This window comes from Leucoraja erinacea, chromosome 16 (assembly GCF_028641065.1).
Source record: "Leucoraja erinacea ecotype New England chromosome 16, Leri_hhj_1, whole genome shotgun sequence".
In the NCBI taxonomy this organism is placed as follows: domain Eukaryota; kingdom Metazoa; phylum Chordata; class Chondrichthyes; order Rajiformes; family Rajidae; genus Leucoraja; species Leucoraja erinaceus.
This window is the reverse complement of record NC_073392.1, coordinates 32,116,190-32,133,462: the sequence shown is the minus strand read 5'-3', so window position 1 is coordinate 32,133,462 and position 17,273 is coordinate 32,116,190. Positions and strand designations below refer to the sequence as shown.

Below are 17,273 nucleotides of genomic sequence, written 5' to 3'. Positions count from 1 at the left end.
CGCTGGGGTGCAAGCTACCCAAGTGAAATATGAGATGCTGTTCCTCCAATTTGCGTTTAGCCTCACACTGACAATGGAGGAGGCCCAGGACAGATACGTCAGATTGGGAATGGGAGGAGGAGTTGAAGTGTTGAGCAACCGGGAGATCAGGTAGGTTTAGGCAGACCGAGCGGAGGTGTTCAGCGAAACGATCGCTGAGCCTGCGCTTGGTCTTGCCGACATACAGGAGGCATGAGTACAGGAGTACAGGTGCTTCCCGATTTACGATGCTTTGACTTGCAATATTTCGACTTTACGTTCGGCAAAAGCTCGGCAACGGCAGCGAGCTGCACGGCACTTCTGGTCACGTGATCGCGATGTATTAAATGCGTTTTCGACTTGCGATATTTTCGGTTTATGATGGGTTTACTGGAACTTAACCCCATCATAGGTCGAGCAGCAGCTGTACCTGTTTAGGGAAGTTGGGAAACTTTATTACATTTGGAACCAGCTTAGTTCTTCAGTCTGTAGAAGGGTCTCGACCCGAAACGTCACCTATTCCTTCTCTCCAGAGATGCTGCCTGACCCACTGAATTACTCCAGCATTTTGTGTCTACCTTTGATTTAAACCAGCCTCTGCAGTTCTTTCCTACACAGGCGTAGTTTTTTAATGGGTTAAATTATGATGTGGAATCCCTAGCTGAGATTTATTCATTTCTTAAATATAAAATACCTGTTGAGCTGATAAGAATGATTGATTGGGGAAAACGTCAGGGCCGGACAAAGTGGGCTTTTTAATTGTGCTAATATTCAAGTCTAATTAAACCTTAAAGGCTCTAATTGATATTAGTGCTCAAGTAAATTGTAAAATCAGTAGCAGGAACTGAATTATATATCTACACCATGATCAAATAGTTTTAATAATGTAGTATGTGGTGCAAAGCTTGATTGTTTTCTGAACTTGAGCAGAGATTGGAATCTTTGTTACATACCAATGAATGTTTAGAGTTTGGTCGCTGCCCACTGTTGTGGTTACCACATTGAAGGAAGGATATGGTTGTGGGTACACGAGAGATTTACAAACATGCTGCCCAGGTTAGAGAATTTTAACAGTGGAGAAAGCTTGGATAGACTGAGGATTTCTCTTTAGAGATGGCTGAATTTTTAATATATTTTTAGGGGTCTGTGGGCATCACTGGCAAAGGCAGCATTTATTAACCGTTAATAATTGTCATTAAAAAAGTGATGGTTAGCCATATTCTACAACTGTCACAGTCCATCTTGTGAAGGTTCTCTCACAGTGCTGTGGGGTTAGGAGTTCCAGGATTGCAACACATTGAGAATGAAGGGGTGGCAATGTAAATTCCAAATCAGGACATTGGAGAAGAATATGCAGGTATTGAATTTCTGATGCGCTTATTACCCTTGCACACAAAGGGTGGTTGGTGTGAGGAACCAGCTGCCAGAGGAGGTAGTTGAGGCAGGGACTATCCCAACATTTAAGAAACATGGAAAGGACAGGTTTAAAGGGATATGGACCAAATGTAGGCACGTGCGACTAGTGTAGCTGGGCCATGTTGGACGGTGTGGGTAAGTTGGTCAGAAGGGCTTGTTTCCAATGCTGCATCACTCTGCCTCTCTGTTTGGGAGGAGCAGTTGAGACAGTCAATTGCAGATCATTCTGTAGATATGAAACACTGCAACCACGGTTTACTGATGGTGGAGTGAACACTTACGGTGTTGGCGGATATGTCGTCAACAGGGTACTTTGTCTTTGATGTTGATAATTTTGATTGTTGGAGCTGTACTCATCCTGACAAATAGTTAAAGTAATCAAGTGTGTTTAATTGTCATATGCACCAGGATTGCAACAATGGAATTCTTACCTTCTGCAGCTTTACAAGCACATTAACACAACAATGCAGCAAATAAATATACAAAATTAATAATAGAATAAATTATCCGTAATGCTAGGCAACTAGAACATAATATTGAAAAGTATGTATTGCAAACTAAACAACGTCCGTAGTAGATCGTTGCTGAGGTAGGGTTGTGCTTATGGTTGTACAGTGTGATTCAAGAGCTTGGTGATTGATGGACAGAAGCTGGAGGTCACGGTTTTCGGGCTCCTCTGCCACCTTCTTGAAGGCAGCAGCAAGATGCCAAGTGGCCAAGATGGTGCAGGTCTTTGCTAATGCCTACCTCCTTGACGCAGCGCTTCCTGTAGTTCCCTTCAAAAGTGAGGAGGTTGAAAACCGTGATGGTCCTGGCAAGATGGTGGGAATGTTTTGGTGTGCCATTGAGTGAGTAACATTCTAGGCCCACTATTTACCTGGTTGATGCATGGTATTTATTGGGCTTGTGGGCTTTGCAGCAGTTATGTTACCAGACCAGTAATTGAGAGGCCTGGACAGCAACGCAGACACCCAACTTCAAATCCTAATATGTGGAATTTGAATTCTGGAATTTAAAAAAAAAAACCATATCAATAGTAATGTTGACCAGTAAAAATTACAAGATTTTTACCCATCTAGTTGTTTGATATCCTTCATGATAAGAAACTTGCCATCTTTACCCAGTCTGCCCAATGTGCGACGCCATTTTTCTGGTTGACTCTTAAGTGATCCGTGTCAGCTTAAGGGCAATTAAGGATGGACAATTGTTGACCTTGCCAGTAATGCTCACATCCTGTTTCTATGACTGCAGGATGAAGAATGTCCAGAGGAAACGGTTAAGTTTGGGATTGAGTGCCTTTACATAGACAGCTGGGTCAGAAGAAGAGCCTATGATGTCTTCAAAGACGTTCTTGGATCTGGTGTCAGACACCACCTGCAGGTAAAAGCGACGAGCACCAATGCAAATAATTTAGTAAAACTAAGTTGGTTGAAAAAAAACTCCTCTTCGTCTGCATCTGTTGGAACAGGTGCAGTTACCCACAACAGATTGCAAGGAGGAACATTCTAATTTTCCTCTTTATTTTCCTGTCAACATCCCTGCGGGTCTCTCCCACACTGGCTAAGTCCATCTGACTTCCCAAAGACCCGGTTAAATCCATGGCTTTCATAGTCTTTTGGGACGACATCCCCAATCCCACCAATTTATGAGTTGATAATTCTCTATTGGTTTTGGTTTCGCTGTTAAAGAGAAAGTGGCAACAGTTGGGCCATCCTTTCTATCAGTCTGCAGGAGGGTGTGCAATTGTCAAATCTTTACTAAGAAGACTATGCTTTCCAATTTTCAACCATTTAATTGATCAAAGTGTGAAAACGTTGTCCCTCGGGTTCCTATTAAGTCTTTCTCCTCTCAACATCAGCCAAGGACTCCACTTCTTGATTCCCAACCCTGGAAAAAGTGCTATTAAGTATTCACCCTATCCATGCCCCACCTGATCTTTGACAAAGTTTTTTTTCTACCAACCATTTGCCAAGATAAAATTGCATTTTTAAATTGGAACTTGATAACATTATGCTGGCAATGGCTCAGCATTAATTTTCTTCAACTTGTACTGTTTCTGTAGCACAATGAATTGCTGCGAGATATCTTTGAACTGGGTTCTCCTCTCGTGCTGGATGCTGCTGCTATCAAGGCCAATAAAATTTCAAGATTTGAAAAAGTAAGTATTTCTGAACTCTGACTGAAATGTAAATTGATTTGAAATGTACTACACATTTAAGTATGTTACTTGAAATGTTTGTGATGGTATTGTGATTTTCCTCATTCTTTCCCCCTCTTCCTCTACTAAGATGGTGGAGGATTGATGTGACTACCTTAGAGCTCTCCATTGTAGGAATTTTGAACCGTTAATGGTTAACGCAAGGCTTGCATTTTGTCTCATTAAAGGCATTGTATAATTGACTAGAGTACCCATCAGCTACTTGTAGGGTGGCATTCTCACTTTTATTCCTCTTCCACCTTTTGGGCAACACAGTGATGCAGAGGAAGAGTTGCTGCCTCACGGTGCCAGAGACCTAGGTTCGATCTTGACTACGGGTGCAGTCTATACAGAGTTTGTACGTTCCCCTGTAACCGAGGAGATTTTTTCCGGATGCTCCAGTTTCCTCCCATATCCCAAAGATGTGCAAGATTGTAGGTTGATTGGTTTCTGTAAATTGCCCCTAGTGTGTTGAATAAACTGTACGGGTAATCGCTGCGCTGCGGACCTGGAGGGCCAATGTTTCCACTCTGTATCTCTAAACTAAACTAAACCTTTATGAAGCTGTTCAAATTAAATCATTGTTCAGGACTTTTGTGAGAACTTATCTTAAATCATGTTCCATTTGCTTCCAGTAAACAAATTATAATGAGGATATGGTCCACTGCTGAATAGCCGTCTCGTGTTTTACTTTTTGTCTTGCATATTCTGAAGCCTTTTATAATTAAAATGGTCACTTCAGCACTTGTTTGTGAACCTGTCAGTAAATTATTGTTCTTTTCCCTTTGTATTTGATGACTGTTACTGTTTTACTGGAACTATACTTACCATTAGCCCAAACAAAATAGTGTGTGTACATTTGTGCAAACATTATTCGTGGAATGAAAAGCACTTTTAGTCCAGTTGAGTCTTTATACATTGAAATGAAACAGCAAAAAGCAGGCCAAAAGACAGATTGTTTCTCTCTGCAGAGAAAGTCTGTCAACAAAGTGTGCCCAGGATTTTGTTTTTATTTCACGATCTGTAGTATATTAATTTTCTGTCGCCCAATACATTGTGTTGGCAGGATGAATACAGACCAGCTGAGGAATACTTGCAATTCTTGCGTGAAGCTGATCCTATCCTGCAAAGTGCACTGGTTTAGATGGGCATTTGCGATTGAATTATTTACCTCCACCTCTTACTTTATTGGCATTGTGGATAGTGAGGAAAGTGTTAACAGGATGTATAGATCATTTGGAAAGGTAGTCAGAGAAATGGCAGGTAGAGTTTAATCTGGACAAGTGTAAGGTGCTGCACTTTGGAGGTCACAAGTAGGGGGAAATTATACAATAAGTTGCTGGACCCTAAGGAGGACCTGTGTACAGAGGGATCTTGGGCTGCAAGTCCATAGCTCCCTGAAATTCTCAGAATCCAATGGGAAGTGATGGAAGTTTTGGAGAGACATTTAGAATGACGCATGAATTGTGGAACGTAGATCACGTGTAGGCAAATTTTAATTCAGAGATACAACGTGGAGACAGGCCCTCCAGCCTAACGGATCCGCGCCAACCAGCGATCCCCATGCACTGGTACTATACTACACGCTAGAGACAATTTGCCATTTTTACCAAAGCAAATTAACCTACAAACCTGTACATCTATGGGGTGTGGGAGGAAACCGGAGCACCCACGGAAACCCCACGCAATCACAGGGAGAACGTACAAACTCTGTACAGACAGCACCCGTAGTCAGGATTGAATCTGGGTCTCTGGTGCTGTAAGGCAGCAACTACTGATGTGCCGCAGCTATTTACAATATACATCAATGAATTAGATGAAGGGATTCAAGGTAACATTAGCAAATTTACAGATTACACAAAGCTTGGTGCCAGTGTGAACTGTGAGGAGAATGTTATGAGAATGCAGGATGACTTGGACAGGTTGGGTGAGTGGACAGATGCAGTTTAATGTGGATAAATGTGAGGTTATCCACCTTGGTAGCAAAAAAAGGAAGGCAGATAATCTAAATGATAAGGTGCGTGTGCAAATGTGGTGAAGATGTCGCTATTTAGAGCATACTGCACGCCCCTCTACACTGCGCACCTGTGGTCGAACTATTTAAAGACAAGTACGCAGAGACTAAAGGTGGCATATAACGATGCCATGAGAACACTGTTAAGACACTGGTATCGTTGTCTCGTTGTAGGACATTGATCATCTTTTAATCTGGATTTTTAACTTAAGTATTGTGGGTTTTTGTTAAATATAAATTATGATGTTTTTATGTGATATACCATGATTTTATATATATTTATGATCTTTGATATGCATGCATTTTTAATGTAATGTTGCCCCTTGTCTGGACCTTGAGTCCGTAATAAAGTTTATTATTATTATTATTATTATTAAATGGTGTTAAGTTGGAAAAAGGGGAAGTACAACGGGTTCTGGGGGTCCTTGTTCATCAGTCAATGAAGGCATGAAGGTACATCGGGCAGTGAAGAAAGCGAATGGCATGTTGGCCTTCGTAACAAGAGGAGTTGAGTATAGGAGCAAAGAGGTCCTTCAGCAGTTGTACAGAGCCCTAGTGAGACCACACCTGGAGTATTGTGTGCAGTTCTGGTCCCCTAAATTGAGGAAGGACATTCTTGCTATTGAAGGAGTGCAGCGTAGGTTTACAAGGTTAATTCCCGCGATGGCGGGACAGTCATATGCTGAGAGAATGGAGCGGCTGGGCTTGTATACTCTGGAATTCAGAAGGATGGGAGGGGATGTTATTGAAACATATAAGATTATTAAGGGTTTCGACACGCTAGAGGCAGGAAACATGTTACCGATGTTGGGGGAGTCCAGAACCAGGGGCCACAGTTTAAGTATAAGGGGTAGGCCATTTAGAACGGAGGCGAGGAAACGCTCTTTCACACAGAGAGTTTTGAATCCGTGGAATTCTCTGCCTCAGAGGGCGGTGGAGGCCGGTTCTCTGGACACTTTCAAGAGAGAGCTAGATAGTGCTCTTAAAGATAGCAGAGTCGGGGGATATGGGGAGAAGGCAGGAACGGGGTACTGATTGTGGATGATCAGCCATGATCACATTGATTGGCGGTGCTGGCATGAAGGGCCGAATGGCCTACCCCTGCACCTATTGTCTATTGTGCCTCCCTGTGCGGTTTAAATTAGTATCATGGTCAGTGCCAATTATCATGGGCCCCACAGCCTGTTCTTCTGCTGTACTGAGGAAAATTCTAAAGGCTACCATGGCCTTTCATGGTCATGGCTATTGGATATTTTATAATTTTTTTGTTAGAAATAAAAAATAACTCTTTGTTTATCTCTTCCCTGAAACAGCATCACTACAACTCTGCTGTATTCAAAGCAAGGACAAAGGCAAGAAACAAAGTCCGGGATAAAAGAGCTGATGTACTTTGAGAAACCAAAGCTGCCATCGTGTCAGACCTCTCTGTAAATTTTATTGTTCCTGGTCACTGTGATTATAAAATACATTCAACCAGGTTTTATGAACTGTACAAGCAATCATGGGGCCTTTTAATGCTGCATGCACGCATCACTCTTGTTGCTGTGTTTGCTTTAACTGTCATTTCACTGAATCTGCATTTTAAAATTATGTTTAAAAATAAACATATAATCTGTAGGATTGATTCACAAAAATTATGTTACTGCAGACCGACCGATACAGCCGTCGGTAAAAGTAAAATTACTTTTTCTCCATTTGATCTTTTGCCTTGCAAACTGAACTTGCAAATTTAATCATTTCATTCAAAATATATTAGTGGAGAAATTGATTAAATATTTCAAAGTATTTAATTTTACAAAAAAAAAAGAAAATCATAAAAATAAAAGTGGGTTGTCTTCTATTTTTCTACCTACATTTTGTACCAGCAGGTATCTGCTTTTTAAATATGATACAGAATTGTGAGATCAGCTGGTACAGGGGTTGGGTTTAAAGAAGATGTGTACATTTGATTTGGTAACGAAACATAAGATATATATGATTTTGATTATGGAATGATAATTGTTGCTAATTGCTTCTGTAAGTTTAAACTCCAAACTTTCAAGTTCTCATGGACTTTGTCAACTATTTTTGGCCTTGTGGTTTCCAAGACCTTTGTTCTTAATTGAAATCGTGTACCAAAAGGAACTGTTTACATTTCGTTTGGGTTACTTGAAAATGCACGCTTTTGCCTTGCCAGGAACTGCTGATGTCTTCTTGCATAAATTTCAGACGTCAGCTTCTTTTGTACATAAGCAGTTTTGTAATTCATTTCTGTATTTGTAGTACTTTAATCTGAAAGGTATTTATTTAGGCCAAATAGATTTACAACAGACTTGTATCTGAAATATTGTACATTCAATATATGTCAAAGATTTAGTGAAGGGAAACAAGCTTTTCATTAATTCCAGTTGTTATAAAACAATAGGTGCTTCATAATGATATCTATCTTTAATTTTGTTTATAAATCTTACACCTTTTGTAACCTCAGGATGGGTAGATTTTGAAGGTTTTACCAGTATGGCTCGATGACCTGAGTGCTGACTGAGAGAGATTCTCCTTTTCTTGACAGTCAGACGCTTTATCTGTTATCTGTGCAGTGACGATTCTTCCTTCGGGCAGTGTGCATAAGGGAAAGTAGATATTCACCAGGTAACAGTATTGAATTTAACCACGTGCCTACCATTTTGTAGTGTGACTTCTCTTGAATAATTATATTCAAACTACCATTTGACCAGTCCATCTGCTTAGTGATGCTTTGATCCATCAACACATATTTAAACAAGGTATACGGCTCTCGACATTTGTGTGCTCCCCTAAAAAGTTTTTTTTTTTGTCATAGTGCCCCTTTCTACAAAGAGTTTGCTCTTGACCGTATCACAATGTAGTGGCCCAGGAGCTAGTTGCAAATTTCTGTAGAGTTGTCAGAATTTTCATATTTGGTTATCTTGGCCAAAGATACTGACTTGTTTACATTATCATACCAGGTTTTATATTATGTTATTGGTGCTACCAGTTCTGCAACTGTCATCTTCATTTCTCCCACTGCCAGTTTGAAAGTGTCTCTTTTTTTAAAAATCTTCTGTACCTCGTGGACCTAAAATAATTAATGTTTTTTGGTATTCTTAACCAGTGTTCATAACATTTGCTGATCAATTTTCATCAAAGTCCAATTGGAGAGAAGAATAAAGCAGCATTGGTCCAAGCATATTGATGTGTCACCTGCAGTTGGCTGTTTTGAGCCTTGTTATAGTTTCATCTATATCTAGGTGGTTTGGCTTGTCTGCAGTGCACATGCACCTCATATCTGAGTTGCCAACAGCCAAATGTCAGGTGAAAAAAAATCTTACAAATACATCTGACTTCACCCCACTCTCCTCGCCCTCCCCCCTCCCCTTCATTCCCCAGTAGATTGGTGTGGGATAGAGTGCATTTGGAATTCCTAGGGATCTGTACACCAATTTGATGGTTTTTGCTTCTTCGATGATGCACGGATATTTGTGACAACCAAATTCTTTCAAGCTTTAAAAAATGAGGAAATAATTCTGTATATGTGCCTTTGCATTATGTACGCTGTATCTGAAAGAGCTTATTAAATATTGTGAAAATAATTTGTTTTGTTAATGTTGATGTTAAAACAGAGAGGATTTTAAAGTGCGAAGCAGGAATATTTGAGGGGACGGATGCTTTTTGGTTTAGAGATACAGCGTAGAAACAGGCCCTTCGACCTACCGGGATCGCACTGACCAATTATCACCCGAACATTATTCTACACACTAGGGACAATTTACAGAAACCAATTAACCTACAAAACCTGCACGTCCTTGGAATGTGGGAGGAAACTGGAGCACCCAGCGAAAACCCACACGGTCACAGGGAGAACGTACAAACTCCGTACAGACAGCACCAGTAGTCGGGATCGAAACCGGGTCACTGGCACTAAGAGTCAGCAACTCTACCACTGTGCTACTCTGCTGCCCTTGGGAGCAGCAGCCTATAATCTTTTTACTTCTGGTCTGTAGATCATTCATTTGTCCCTTCATTTTACTGCCTGTAAATAGTGAACTGTATACCAAAAAATGAAAATATCTTAAAACACACATGTAGTTCCTTTTTTGTTTTAAAGAAAACATGAGGACCAAATATGGTCCATTGAAAATATGTTTTAATTGCCTTTTAAACCAAAATATAGTTCTGATTAATATATAACTCAAAACCTCTTAAAAGTGTATTTGCATGGAACCAAATTACATAGAAGAGATTACCAACAATTAAGCACAATGTATATAATATTTCCCATCTAAAAATTAATTGCAGCTTCCATGAATTACATGTTGATGAAGCAAGCCATTTTATTGTAGAAAATATAGTTATAAATGTGGCACTTTGTGTATCAAAATATTTTTATAAATCCAAACTTAAAATTCTCAGAATGAGGGAAAACACCTTTCCCTGCAACTCAGAAACCAGCCACCACAAGCAGGAAAAGCCTACATTAACAGGTTTCGGAGTGACAACTCTATTCCCTGAAGCTTATTGAAGCTTTTGCTAATGATTTATTCAATGGGTAAAATTGATACATTTGTTTTCAACCTTCCACGCCAATGCTTTTTTTTCAGTTTTTTTTTTAACTTAACAATATTAGCTTATTAGTTGTTCAGAATCCACTAACCTTGTTTTTGATTTCTCAATTTCGGCCTTTCCAATTTTGATTTCTCCGGCGTAGTCAACAGGCCAAATGTGCTGTAACAATTCCATGTTTTTTTGGCTGTGTACATTAATCAGCAATATATGATGCTGAAGCTCCCATCTTCAATTGCTGCTTCATGATGCTCCTTCCGTCATAAGATTAGAAGAATCATCAATGTTCAGTTCCATTTGCTGCACATCAGCATTCCAAGGATTTGTCACCCCTTTGTCCCATTTGTGTGCTGCATGGTAAGCTAGTCTGGCAGAGTAGACACATGGGTCTTCGGGTTAGCAACCCAATTGGAGACAAAATTGCCGTAGGTGAAGTAATCCAAGGATGGTGGTGGAAGGTTGTTATTCAGATTGGATACCTGTGACCAACACAAATTGGTGCTGAGTCCACTGTCATCTATATTAATGAATCTGATGCAAATGTAGATAGAATAGTTAGTGAGTTTGTCGATTACATTAAAATTGGTGGTATGATAATCAGGGAAGAAGGTCATGTAAGGCTACAACAGAATCTAGATGAACAGGAAGTGGGTCAAGCAATGGCAGATGGAATTTAACTTGGACAAGTGGAAGGTGTTACATATTGGTAAGTTAAACCAGGGTAGAACTTGGATAATAAATGGCAGGGACCTGGAGAGTCTTATGGAACAAGAGAGACCTAGGGGCATAGGTACATCATTCCCTGAAAATGGTGACTAGGGTAGTGAAGAAGACGTTTGGCATGCTTACCTTTATTAGTCATGGCATTGAGTCCAGGAATAAGTATGTCATGCCCACTAATGTACAAGTTGTTCATGAGGCTGCACTTGGGACTATTGTGCATAGTCCTGGTGCCCCAACTATTATTAATGTATAGTTTATTATTGTCATGTGTACTGAGGTACAGTGAAAATCTTTGTTGTGAGCTATCCAGTCAGTGACATAAGCCCTGTTCCACTGTACGAGTTCATTCAAGAGTTCTCCCCGAGTTTGCCTTGATTCGAACTCTGAGATTTACAGTAATGGTCGCTCGTAAGTACTCGTGGCTCTCGTGGACATTTTTCAACATGTTGAAAAATCTTCACGAGTCTTCCCGAGCTTACCTGCCGTTAGCGAGTCTTCCCGAGTACCTGCCGTTAGCGTTACGAGCCACTAAGAGACGTCCCCGAGCTCCGACCTCCCCGCTACGTTCATTCTACGTGCTTTCCACGAATGTAATTTTTTTTTTTAAACTCGGGAGAGCACATGAATGAACTCGTACAGTGGGACAGGGCCATAAGACTACATGATTACAATGAGTCTGACGAAGGGTTTCGACCCAAAACGTTGCCTATTTCCTTCGCTCCATAGATGCTGCCTCACCCGCTGAGTTTCTCCAGCATTTTTGTCTACCTTCGATTTTCCAGCATCTGTAGTTCCTTCTTAATCATGATTACAATCTAGTTGTCCACAGTGTGCAGGTACAGGATAAAGAGAATGACGTTTAAAGCACGGTAAAGTCTAGTAAAAACCGATTAAAGATAGTCCAAGGGTCTCCAATGAGGTCAGGACCGCATCTCTAGTTGGTGATAGGATGTTTCAGTTGCCTGATAAAAGCTGAGAAGAAACTATTGGAAGGATGTCACTAAGCTGGAGGGCTTAAGTTATAAGGAGAAGTTGGATAATCTGGGACAATCTGTCCTGGACCTCAGCGGGTTGCGGACTAACCTTATAAACAGCATATAAAATCACAAGGGGCATAAATAAAGTGGTTGGTCACAGTCTTTTTCCCCAGGGTAAAGCAGTCTAAAGGGCATAGATTTAATGTGAGAGGTGATAGATTTAAGTGACTTTTGGGGCAGCTTTTTCACAGAGAGGATGGTGTATATATGGAATGAACAACTAGAGAAAACCGAGGAAGTGGGCACAATTACAATGTATAAGACTTTTGGATAGGTTGAGAGGGATATATGTCAAACAGACAGATGAGATTAGCTCGGGTAGATTCCTTGGTCAGCTTGGGTGTGTTGGACTGAAGGGGTTGTTTCCATATTCTGACTATGACCTAGTCACGTTTCTCCTGTGATGTTAATTATTTTAAGATCTTCACAGTTTTGCCTGATTGTATCTTTTTTTTTTGTTGTTAATGTCTTTTATTGTTTCCACTTTAAAGATGGAAGCAAAATAATTTCATCCATTTCCTTATTCCCAGTTAATAATTCCCTACTTTGGCCTCCAAAGGCCTAATAATTATTTATTTGTCAGTTTCATTCTATTTCTCCCTCCATCAGTTTTAACTATTCTTTCCCGCTACTACTGCAGTGCTTCAATCTGATTACTATTTAGCTGAGTTTGGATTTATTTTCCTGTTGAATTTCTATTTCCCACAATTGTATGCTCTTGAGAATAATAAAACTTTAAATAGCTGGCACTTTATCCATCTTTATTATTTTAATTATAGTATAGCACAAGATCATGTTATTTAGTCCACTATGTCTTGTTTTGCAACATGTTTTTGTGCAAGCTTCCCTTTGTATCTGTCATCATCTTATTTGATGTCCCAGCTTAAGTTAAGTTTACCACTTTCACGCTCAGTGCATAGAAACATAGAAAATAGGTGCAGGAGGAGGCCATTCGGCCCCGAGCCAGCACCGCCATTCATTGTGATCATGGCTGATCGTCCCCAATCAATAACCTGTGCCTGCCTTCTCCCCATATCCCTTATCAAATATTCATAGCCCAATTCCCATATCAAAGTTACATCATGATATAATCCTATTTTCCCAGAGGATATCTCTTTGACTCATTAGGTGACAACTGAAAAAAAAAGTTTACAAATAATTCCAGAATCCAGGAAGTTGCCAGCAAAAGTCAGTAAGAAAAACTAAATCGGAACTGCAAAGTGCCATCAAAATGCAGTTAGCAAAAAATTTCGTAAAAGAATTGTGGAATTCTGCAGTACATAAGGAGACCCAAGACTTCAGGTGCTGGAATCTGAAGCTACAAACATGTCGCTAGACTCAGCAAATCGATCAGCATCTATGGAGGAAGGGAGTTGTCGACATTTCAGGTTAATCGGTCTCAGAAAATTGCTCCTAGAATATAGGAAGTAGATGTGAAGGTGGGATAACATAGAACTTGTATGAATGGGTGATCTATGGTGAGCGTGGGATCGTTGTTCTAAAGGGCCCATTTCCACGGTGTATCTTTCAATCAATTAATTAAAGACATGAATGCCAAAACAATTAGAAAACAAGTCCATGGTAGTGTAGGAGGTGGTCCATAGATCATATTCATAGGAATAGAATGAGGCCATTTGGCCCTGAGTCTGCTCCATCATTTGATCATGGCTGATCTATTTTTCACTCTCAACCCCATTCTCCTGCCTTCTCCCAATAACCCCTGACACCCTCACTAATCAAGAACCTATCAAGCCCCGCTTTAAAAATACGCAATGACTTTCCCTGCACTGCCATCTGTGGTAATGAATTCCACAGGTTCCTCAACCTCTGACTAAAGAAATTCCTCCTTGACTCATTATATAATTGTTGGTTAAATTCACGGCACATCCCATAGACATCGTGAACATTTGGCATTCTTTATAATTGTGCCATCATTTTGAAAAGAACAATCACTCCAACTGCCTTGCTTTTCCTGCACACTTTCCATGTTGCAGATTTAACAATAATTATAGACATGAGTCTTTACTGCACCAATAACTCTAAGTCCTGACTCATCCACTAAGTATTCACTGTTGAACTGCTCAGTGAATATGGGCTGCTTGGCAGAACAGTGACAGCTGTTCCCCTTGTCTCCCTATCCTGCTCTACCCACAGCTGTACTGTTAACTTGTGCCTTGAACATAGAACTAAGGGCTATTTTTAACTAGTGTTTATCTTTGGATCCCTCCTATTTTAGAAAAGAATTCATTTAGTGAATGGCTGGGTCCTGACAGCTGGGCATTTGCCACAGAGAGAAAAAAAATATTTAGAGCGCCTTTAGCACTGAGCTATCAGAGCGGTTTCATCCATTGGGTTGTTTTCCTCAATTAAGTCCGAGCTACAGGGCCACGCTGTGGATGAGGGTGAAGAAATTACAAAAGGAATTCTATGACCTGCTTTATTTTAATCCTGGCATTTTAAATCTAAGGTAAGTGGGTTTAAATGTTAAGATGCGGTTTAATGGATCAAGGCCTAGTTCATGCAGTTGTCATGAAGATATTATGTATCTGTCATCGTACTTGAATGAAATTGGTAGCACCATTCAAGCATACAAATTGGCTGTTAATTGTTAAAATTCAGAAGTTCCTCGCAGTAATTTCCTGCATCTCTGTGGTGTTCACTGTTCGCAATTTTAGGAAATCATTAAATTGTCAAAGGCTTCATCTATTTACAAGCTATTCTTTCTGTAACTTATCCTGTTTTGCAGCATGAGATTTAAGTGAGTTTTTAATAGTGTTCTAAGCCTTTGTACGATACGATAAAACTTTATTCATCCCCGGAGGGAAATTCGCCTGTCAACAGTCACAACACACAAGGTAGACAAAAACATGAAATTAGAAAAAAGAAAAGAACAAGCGACTGTTGGCTGGCTGCCGTGTGCACAGCGCTGAAACCGGAACGAACAACAAACAAACAAACTAACACAGGCTTATCCCCTGGGCAGAGGATTCTAAAACTAGAATGAACGCCGGGTCCCCATTGTCTTCCCCGCCACCCCCTCACGTTCCACCGCCACTGAGGTTCCCACCGCCGCCGAGGCTCCCGTTGCTGCTGAGGCCCAATCAACTCCGAGGCTCCCATTGCCCGTCGAGGCTCAAGCTGCCACCGAGTCTCCTGCTGCCATGGCCAAGGCTCCCATCGCCACTGCCGCGGAGGCTCCTTCGACCCAAGCAGGCCTCACCGCCCGGCTTCTCCGCAGTCCCCTGGGAGGCCTGTGGGGCGAGTGCGCCTACTGGGGCACGTTCCGATTTTTGGTCATCCCTCTGGTCGTTTATTAATGTTTAGCAAGCTCTCAGGCCCTATTTAAAAAATGCTTTTTAATTCCCTCAAATTTCTAAAATGTTTAAATTTTAAAATGTTCTAAAATTTTTTCATATTTTTTTCACTTGGAAAACAACCCTGTTTTTTTATGATAATGCAGAATAAATTTCCTGATAATTCAAGAGTAAGAGTTTTCCCCTGGAGGTCCAAACTATGGAATACATTACACACAAATAGACCCTAGTTTTTTTACATAGATATCCATCACATAGCATGGAAGGCCAGAAAAAATTCTCAAATAAGTCAAAGTCAAAGCCCCCGGCTGATATTGATGGTTGAGGTTCAAAAGTCCCGCGGCCATTCCCAAGCCGCGCGGGGCAGTTTAGTTCTTCACCCCGCATTTCGCCGTTGCAGGAGCCCCGAAAAGCGGTCTCCCCCCAGGGATTAGCCGTTCAGATAGCAGCCTTCGCAGTTTATTGTCATTTCTCGGCCAGCTACTGAGGAGTCGGCACCAGAGTCCCCGGCAGTAAAAACTGAGACCCGACGAGAAAAGGTCGGGTTTTGTTGCAGAAGTTTCCCCCCCCCCCCCACCCCACCCCCGAAAAACTACAAAAAAAACACAGACAAAAAATATACACAGGCTGCAGAGGCCGCTGCTGGCCAGAGCCGCGCCGCCTACCGAACCGCCTACCGCCTGATTTTTACAATCACATTAGATTAGTTTAGCTTTAGATATTTATTGCTTTGTACTGAGGTGCAAATAAGCGATTGTGGAAAGACTATAATGTACATGAAACAATAATTTCTTTAAAGGATGATGTGGGTTAATTCTAAAGTTTTGTTTTGTATCACAAAGATCTTTCCATGTCGCCATGTGTTAAATTTGGTCAAATTGAAGATCGAAACATCAAATGGTGCATGCTGTTTGCCACAGAAATTTATTTCAATTCTTTTCCATTTGTATCAGTGATCTTCCTCAATGACAGTGTATAGAAACCATACATAGTATGTCTAGTTCGATTTTTTTTTTTTAAAGACCTGCTATTTTAATCCAATTAAAAATGAGTCAAGTTCCTTCTGATTAGTTAAAGAAAGGGTTCCATTCTGCATGACTCACGGCAGATGCTAATTGGGTGAGCATTCAATACAATGTCGTGTTAACATATATACCTATGACATATATTATATGACATGGGTGATTGTTGGTCAGTGCAGACTAAGTGGCTGAAGGGCCTGTTTCCACGCAGTATCTTTAAACTAAACTAAACAAAATGGCACAAAGTGCTGGAGCAACTCAGCGGGGCAGGCAGCATCTCTGGAGAAGAATGGGTGATGTTTCGAGTCGAGAAGTTGAGACTGTGTCTAAAGAAGGGTTTTGACACAAACCGTCACCCATTCCTTCTCTACAGAGATGCTGCCTGTCCTGCTGAGTTAAGGGCCTGTCCCACTTGCCGTCATTTGCGCGACCTCCAAAAATGTGGTTGTCGTGTTATGACACACGGGTAGCGTGTGGGTAGCACAGGACGGGCACATGGGTGCGTGGAGGAGTGTGGAGTTGCGCGCGGTATCGCGCGGCGCTCCAGGGTTTCGTGCTGCACGCGGACGTACTGCGGTCGCACGCTGACGTCCTGACCTCGTACCTATAGTGCGTGGTGACGCATGATTACGTTACTGTGCGTAACCATGCGCCGCCCATACGCAGTCAGCCCACCTTTTACGCGTCATGGATATAAGTGCATGCGCGATTAAGAAATTTTCACAGTTTCGTAGAGAAAACGACATGGCGAACACCAAAATACACTAAACCAGAAAGTGCAAAAGTGAATTGATGCTTCACTAGCAATGACTTCTTGGGTCCCTGGATTGTGGGGAAGGAGGAGGTTTAAAAGACAAATGTTGTATCTCCTACAGCTGGATGAACAAATGACATGAGAAGGGGTGCAGTTGGTAGAAATGGAAGAGCAAACCAGATAAGTGATACAAAATGCTGGAGTAACTCAGCGGGACCGGC

The 17,273-nt window shown here is 41.1% G+C and overlaps 1 protein-coding gene across 2 annotated transcripts in view; it reads left to right on the top strand.

Moving 5' to 3' along the window:
- The window catches only part of LOC129704753 (interferon-related developmental regulator 1-like), a 40,440-nt gene extending 31,208 nt beyond the window's left edge, over nucleotides 1-9,232 (top strand). For both annotated transcript variants that reach the window (XM_055648071.1, XM_055648070.1), the window contains exons 10-12: nucleotides 2,686-2,814; nucleotides 3,497-3,592; nucleotides 6,959-9,232. In XM_055648071.1, the coding sequence (XP_055504046.1) occupies nucleotides 2,686-2,814; nucleotides 3,497-3,592; nucleotides 6,959-7,039 (306 nt within the window). In that variant the 3' untranslated portion in view covers nucleotides 7,040-9,232. The remainder of the gene's footprint in view (nucleotides 1-2,685; nucleotides 2,815-3,496; nucleotides 3,593-6,958) is intronic.
- Nucleotides 9,233-17,273: the final 8,041 nt, after the last annotated feature.